The sequence below is a fragment of the Morone saxatilis genome, unplaced genomic scaffold (assembly GCF_004916995.1).
Source record: "Morone saxatilis isolate NCDOM2014 unplaced genomic scaffold, NCSU_SB_2.0 Contig24, whole genome shotgun sequence".
Taxonomy (NCBI): Eukaryota; Metazoa; Chordata; class Actinopteri; family Moronidae; genus Morone; species Morone saxatilis.
Genome location: NW_023339807.1, coordinates 6,887,199 through 6,894,367, shown reverse-complemented (window position 1 = coordinate 6,894,367; position 7,169 = coordinate 6,887,199). Strand labels below are relative to the sequence as shown.

Below are 7,169 nucleotides of genomic sequence, written 5' to 3'. Positions count from 1 at the left end.
TGTGTGTGTGTGTGTGTCAATGCCTGTATCTGTGTCTTCAGAAAGTGTTCCCACCACCTCACCATTTAAATTCCAACCCCTTTCCAGTAGAGATAATTGCAGTGACAAGGGTTCTGGGTCGTCTCCTGCTGTCTTTGCACACCTGCATTTCTCTAAGTGACATTCCCATAACTGCTCGTACTGTCTTGGTTGAGTGATTGGAGTTGTGCTGAAAAGTGACTCTTTGCCAATTCTGATGTTGTTTCTGCTCTGTTCATTGTCCCCTCAATCCTCTCCATCACGCTGCCGTAGCCACATTTCACAGCAGGGAGGGTATACACGTGATGAAAAGTACCTTGCCCAAAGAGTTCATAATTTTGTTTCTCATCCAACCAGAAAATCTTTTTCAGTGTGCTCTCAGAGTACTTTGAGAGCAGTTTGGCAGACTCCAGGTGACTCAAGAGGAGCTTCTGTGTATTCATTTCACCATTTAGGCCTGATTGCACTGCAGCACCCAGGCCCGATGAGCCGTGGTGCTGCAGCGATCGTTTTCTGTCCAACAGGTTCTCCATCTCTGGAAATTAACTTTTGCCAGGCTCCTCTTTGTCGTTTCTCATGGTCTTTTCTGGTCAAATTCTATCCCAAAGACCAGTGTGAGTTACTTAGTGATAGTGAGCATTGATCAAGATGAACTGGAGTGTCACAGTAGGTTTACCCTTATAACTCTGTTCTGAGATGCACCACGGGACTGAGTCATTTTCTTCTTTTGTTTGTCTGTTTGCTGGCTTTTAGTTTTCCCTCATTGCAGTGCATTGTGTTTTTGTGCTCTATAATATCCAAACAAATCTTTTTCAAGCCTCAAAGCAGATTAATGATAGGCACCACCATAAACACTGAGCCAGGGGAAATAGAAGGCATTGTTTACGGCATTGACTATGACTGCCTTAAATAACTTTACCTGCCTTTGTTATCAGCATCTTTTATTCCAAACTTTTCCTCAGATAAAGCAATACCATTTAAAGACATGCCCCAGAGATACATTCATGTTTGCCCACGTACCTGAGGCATCTCCTCAATGTGTTTTAATCACTTCTCCATCTATATACAAAACTTTTTTACAAAACAATTTGCACACTTTTGTGAAAGGTAGAGACACGATGGACAAAGAGATCCATGTCTGTATGACTCCGAGATAGTCGTGTTCAGACGCATTATGTTTTTGGGTCGTCCGTCAATCCCTTTCTCATGAACGCGATATCTCAGGAATGCTTTGAGGGAGTTTCTTCAAATTTGGCATAAAAGTCCACTTGTACTCAAGGATGAACTGATTAGAATTTGGTGGTCAATGGTCAAGGTCACTGTGGCCATAACTCAAGAATTCATACAATAATTATCACAAAATTTCACACTAATGTCTAATAAGGTAAAATAATGAAGTGATGATATTTTATATCCCAAAGCTCAACTTCACTGTGACATCATAATGTTCTGCAAAAACACAGACACAGACATTGTGACCATATTTCACATTTAGTCAGACACACAATTGGTGACACTAATCTTGAGTGCCCATCTTGAAACTGTGGAGATTGTATAGATCTTCTCTGCAACCAGATTGAAGATATGTGTGGAGCATCCACGCTTTAATCTATATCCGCAGCCCTAGACATGGATGTCAACAGGAACTTCAGTGGTTGGCAAAGGTGGTAATTCTAGTTATTAATTTATTTTCATTCATTTAGGGGATTTGACTAGAACTAAATAAATAATAATAATAATAAACTAATGAGTCTAATATGGTCATCAGATGAAATGAGACAGTCCTGAATTATACACTTAAACCAAAGCTTTAGCCAAAAATAGATAATAAAGGCATTTACTTTTAGACCCAAATTATAGATGTCATTAATTATTTTGTAGAAAAGTTGCATCCATACCATATCCAACTTCCTTTGACACATATATAACTCAAGGTGTATTCAATGTTTCAGAACATCACATGGCATAATTAACAGTTGCTCTTACCTGTCCATGCAGCAAATAAACAACAGCTTTTATTTCACCTGCTAGCTGCTTTAGGGACGTTGGACAAGTTGCTGTCAGCGAAAGGCTCATCATTTTTGCTGAAGTCACATCAAGTCACATCACTTGGGTTTCAGTGGTGTTTATGATGAATTCTTCAGTCTTGTTTGAATATTATGAAAGAAACACAATGTAGCGCTGACAATATTATCGACTGATATTGGCAGACATTAAAGGTATTGTATCATATTGGCATATATGCCATCAAAAATTTACAATACTGTGGGAAGCAGAAGAAGCGCTTCTAGGCGATCTCAACTAGAATTGGTTGACAGTATTCATGTAATTATTTACCACGTTAAAGAATATATAATGAAATAGTCTTTAAGTTAATTGTTCAAAAAAAGCCTTCCGAGTACCTTTGCATAGTCGTATTGATGAAAAATCAGTGCACAAACCACATAGAACAGGTCTATATTCATTCCAGCTCAACAATTCACTGCCGCCATATCGGTAATCAGTTTGGTTTTCCCCACTAAAATCGGTATCGGTTTCAAACATCCCACATCGGTCAGGTTCTGTAACACATACATTTGATAAATGCACACATGCTGTGTTAGTTTAGCCTCTGTCGAAAAGCTTGAATGATGATGAACGACAAATAAGGTAGATAGTGTGCACAGAACATAGCCACAACTTCCAGCATTTGCTATTCTCTTTTTCATTAAAACAAATTATGCTGGGCACCCCAGTAACTCAACGGGTAGAGCGCGTACCACATGTCAAAGCTGAGTCCTTACTGCAGCGGCCCAGGTTCGAGTCCGGCCTGAGGCTATTTGCTGCATGTCATCCCCTGACTATCCTGTATTAATGTATTTAATAAAAAAAAAAAATAAACCTCCTAACATCTCCCAAATGTGTTACTGAACAAGCTAGTTACCTGTTCAAGTCTGTCAGTTTATCTTTCTTCTGTTCTGAGCGGTACTGTAAACAATAATTCTGAGGACTGTTTTTCCCCTTTTCAGGTGCAGTTGGTGTAATAAGGGCTTCAAAAAGTCAAGCCATCTGAAGCAGCATGTGCGCTCCCACACTGGGGAGAAACCATTCAGATGTCACATCTGTGAACGAGCCTTTGTATCAGGCGGGGTGCTGAAGTCCCACCTCAATACACACACAGGTGAGCTCCCTTTATACCAGGGTGCTGAAAATCTCCAAATGTCTTCCTAAATTAATTAGATTTGGCAGACTCAATGCCTTCAAAGTTCATTAACACTATTAAATATATCACATTCTATTGTATTGACATTTTTATATTTAAAGAATTAAATTACTAGAAATTGTATTACCTTATCTCCTGATGCCTGGCCGTGCATTTCATTCAAACCACAATTACAAATGAAAAAGTTTTAAATGATACTTGACGAAAAAGTTGGAAAAAAATTAAATTAAAACAATGATAAAAATGTAGGTTTTACAAAGTATCTAAATGTCTTAAAAACTAGCTATTAGAAGTTGTTGGGTTTTTTGTTTTAGATTAAATAAGTACAGGATTGGAACAAAATGTAATTTAAATAAGTCTTTTTTTTTAAATGGATAAAGATAATGCTTCATTAATATGAAAGTTTCTTTTTTAGGACATGAGGTAAATTAAAAAATCTGTTGTATAATGTTTTTTATGTTGTTTTAAAATGAACTTTCTTCAGTAAAACCTCCTCGAAAGTTTTAAAAAGTAACTTATAATGGGAAATCCTGCCTCTCTTCTCTTGCTGACAGGAGTGAAGCCCTTCAAGTGTAATGTCTGCGACGCCTCATTTACTACCAATGGCAGCCTGAACCGCCACATGATTATCCACATAAAGTCTTTCAAATGCTCCATGTGTGATGAGAGCTTCAGGACCAGCCTGCTGTGTAAAAAGCATATGAAGAAGGAGCATGCTGTGGAGGATCAAAGTAAGGACGCCTAGATAACATTCAGATAGTTCATTATATCTATATAAAAATATGAAATTGATTTAAAATGCAAGGGGAAAGGAAAATGCTAATATACACTGCATCAGCATGCAACCAATTGATTTTTCTCTTTTTTGAAATAATAAACAGAATGTTGTTTTTACTCTACTGTTTAGAAGGTCTGGGGCTTCGCGTAATTTTCAAGTAAATTTCCTGCTGTTGGGATAAGTGTATATTTTCACTCAAGTTGAAAATGATTCATACTAGCATGAAGTGTAACCGAAAGGCACACAGTGATAATTCTGTGATTCTCACAGTTCTAGGCCTGGATAGTCAAGACGTCGAGGAAGAGGAGGAGGAGGAGGAAGAAGACGAGGAAGGGGACCAGAAGACATTGAAGAGGAGGGGCTTGGAAATCATCACATTCACCGAGGAGCAGGCGGCCGAGCTGGCCAAAGATCCCGGTGAGGAGGCCTCGGTGTCGGAGAGGATCCTCGCCCAGTCAGCAGCTGAGAGGGATCGGATCAGCGAGATCAAAGACAAGGCCGTGGAGCTGGAGACGGAACCCAAGTTTGCCAACTGCTGCGGCTTCTGCCCCAAGAGCTTCAAGAAGCCCAGTGACCTGGTCAGGTAAATATCACGCATGTTTCATACGCTTTAGGAGAAACGTGAGCTTGCGATGGACTGCCATAACCAGCTGATACCAGCACTGTGTGGAAGAGCTAATCTTTGAAAATAACTGTCAGTGTTTTTCCGACTGTTATAGAAGTAAGTCTCTCACTGTCTTCCTGCTCTAGCAATCCTTCACACTGTACAGAATTTGGTAAAACTGCTCCCATATTTGATTAAATTCAGGTAAACAAGATCACAAGCAGCAGTAGTCAGTCTACACAACGTGACACATTCCCACTTCTGGTGTAGACAAGAAGTATAGCAGTCGTAGCACTTGCTTCTTGCTGGAAGGTCCATAGGGACCTACTTATGGGCAAGCAAACTAGCGGCCCACTGGTTTCTATGCAGTTTAGCATGTGTGCTTGCTGAAGAAGTAGTAGACAACAACAGAAGGTTAATAAGTAGATCCTGATGCATTCCAGGGCTACTTTGTTTACTTTTTTTTTAAAATTACATGTAAGATGTTATAGTATAATATAGTATATTATAAAAATTATTATAATTATTTATTTGTAAAGCTTTAGGTAAGTAATTTCCCCCTGGGATTATTAAAGATTCTGATTCTGATTCTGATTGACTAATTACGAGAAAAAGAACAGAAAAATACTGGAATTTTCCTGCACTTATATTTATTACTATATATCAGAAGTGGACTTGTGGAAGTGGAGATGTAACCATCTTTTGCTGCCGTATGAATTGAGAACACCAACTGACGCAACAAAACTCTACAATCTCTATTAATTGCAGTCACTGTAATCTTTTCTATCTCTGCTAATGCTCACTATAATAAGAATTGATTCGATTTCTTGGTTTTGAGGAGGTGTCCATGGTACATTTTATTTTAATACCATATCCATATAAATAGAACCCACACATCAAAGGTTAGTAGGTTGTCCAATGTCCCTATGCAATTTACATAGGCCATTATGTGTCAGACCTCTTAATTAAAGAATTAAAGATGCGAAAATAAAAGTCAGTTGAAGACTCACATGGACACATTTCCTGATTATCTGTAACCTTAAGAGAACAGCTTTGAAAGAGTGTGAAAATAGTGTTTTATAGAAGAATTCTTTCAGTTGTAGAAATAAATATATAATTTAAATCTCTCTAGATGCTGGTTCATGTCATTTAACCTCTTCCAACCACTTCTAACTACTGAGCCGCATTTATTATTTAAGTTTTCATATTCGGAGTCAGAGTGCAATTTCTTGGAAGTTCATGTAACAACGTTATTAGGAACTGAAGGCATTAAACTGATGACTGCTTGTGGGTAATAAGCGATTAACTGTGCTATGGTTGTAGGTCGTGCTGATTGCCTTATTGAACACTTACAAACTTTTCACTCACTTTCTTTTCCCTACTGCAAGTCTCTCGTCTGGCTTAACTTTCTTTTAATTTTGCCTATGTCCATCTGCTTCAATGTGTAGGCACATTCGGATCCATACAGGGGAGAGACCTTACAAGTGTGATGAATGTGGGAAGAGCTTTACGGTGAAATCTACCCTGGACTGCCATGTGAAGACACATACAGGTTAGAGTTTTAGCACTAGAATTTATGGCTAAATTAAATTAATGTTGTTTTACTTTCTTACAGGGATCCTACTGGTTATAGAATTCCAAGAACATTGTAGTATTTGGAGCAAAACAGGAGATTTGATACAAAATGAAGAAAATGAGGCAATAAGATAATGTAATCTTATATTTAGATTACATTATACACTTATTTGTGTTCTTGCTGAGTAAGATGAGAAGATCAGTACCACCCTCATATTTGTACGGTAAATATAAAGCTACCACCAGCAGCTAGTTTGCTTAGCTTAGCATTGAGACTGGAAACGGGGACAAACAGCTGGTCTGGCATCGTCCAAAGTGAACTAAATCTATCTAATCTATCTATCTGTTTATGGGGGTTATGTGTCAGACTCCAGCAAGTTACAGGGCCCGGACTAGAAATAGTCCAGCACATAACAACACGTAAAATCACAGTGTGTTGTTTTTAGTTTTAGTCTTATGTTTGGATTGAATAAACAAGATACAGAATGTTAATACGAGAGCTAGCTTTGGCAGTGCTGGTATTTATTTATGTCTCGCTGTTTCCAGTGCTAATGCTAAGCTAACTAGCTCCTGTTGGTAGCTTCATGTTTAGCATATAGATATGAGAATGGTATCCATCTTGCATCTAGCTAAAAAAAAAAAGGAATTTATCACAATGCGTTTTACAACTTTATATGTGTATGGCATTCTGTAATGGTAACCTTGATTAATGTTGAGGAAGAAAAGGTGAAGTTAAATGGAAGCTTAAAGCTTCCTTTCCTGATTGCAGATACTTTGGTGCTGTCTGTGTCATTTTAAAGCTGTTTGATATTTGCAACGATAAGGGCAGTTCCATCACTGCTTTCTTAACAGATCCATAATACACAAAGAAAAAACAAGCAACAGACAGGACTTCTGAGACAACAAATAGACCTTTTTCACAGGAGCCATTTTGGTGTTAAATAGTCAAGTAAACACAGTTGTTACCTATGATACTATTTAAGGTTCTGTTC

General features: G+C 38.2%; 1 protein-coding gene across 1 annotated transcript in view; it reads left to right on the top strand.

Annotated features, from left to right (window-relative positions):
• LOC118335574 (zinc finger protein 236-like) overlaps window positions 1–7,169 on the top strand; it is a gene marked incomplete at its 5' end in the record, with an annotated part of 56,597 nt that overhangs the window by 26,390 nt on the left and 23,038 nt on the right. Inside the window, 4 exon segments of the mRNA XM_035671929.1 lie at window positions 3,027–3,178; window positions 3,775–3,951; window positions 4,269–4,581; window positions 6,051–6,154. Of these exon segments, the coding sequence (XP_035527822.1) occupies window positions 3,027–3,178; window positions 3,775–3,951; window positions 4,269–4,581; window positions 6,051–6,154 (746 nt within the window).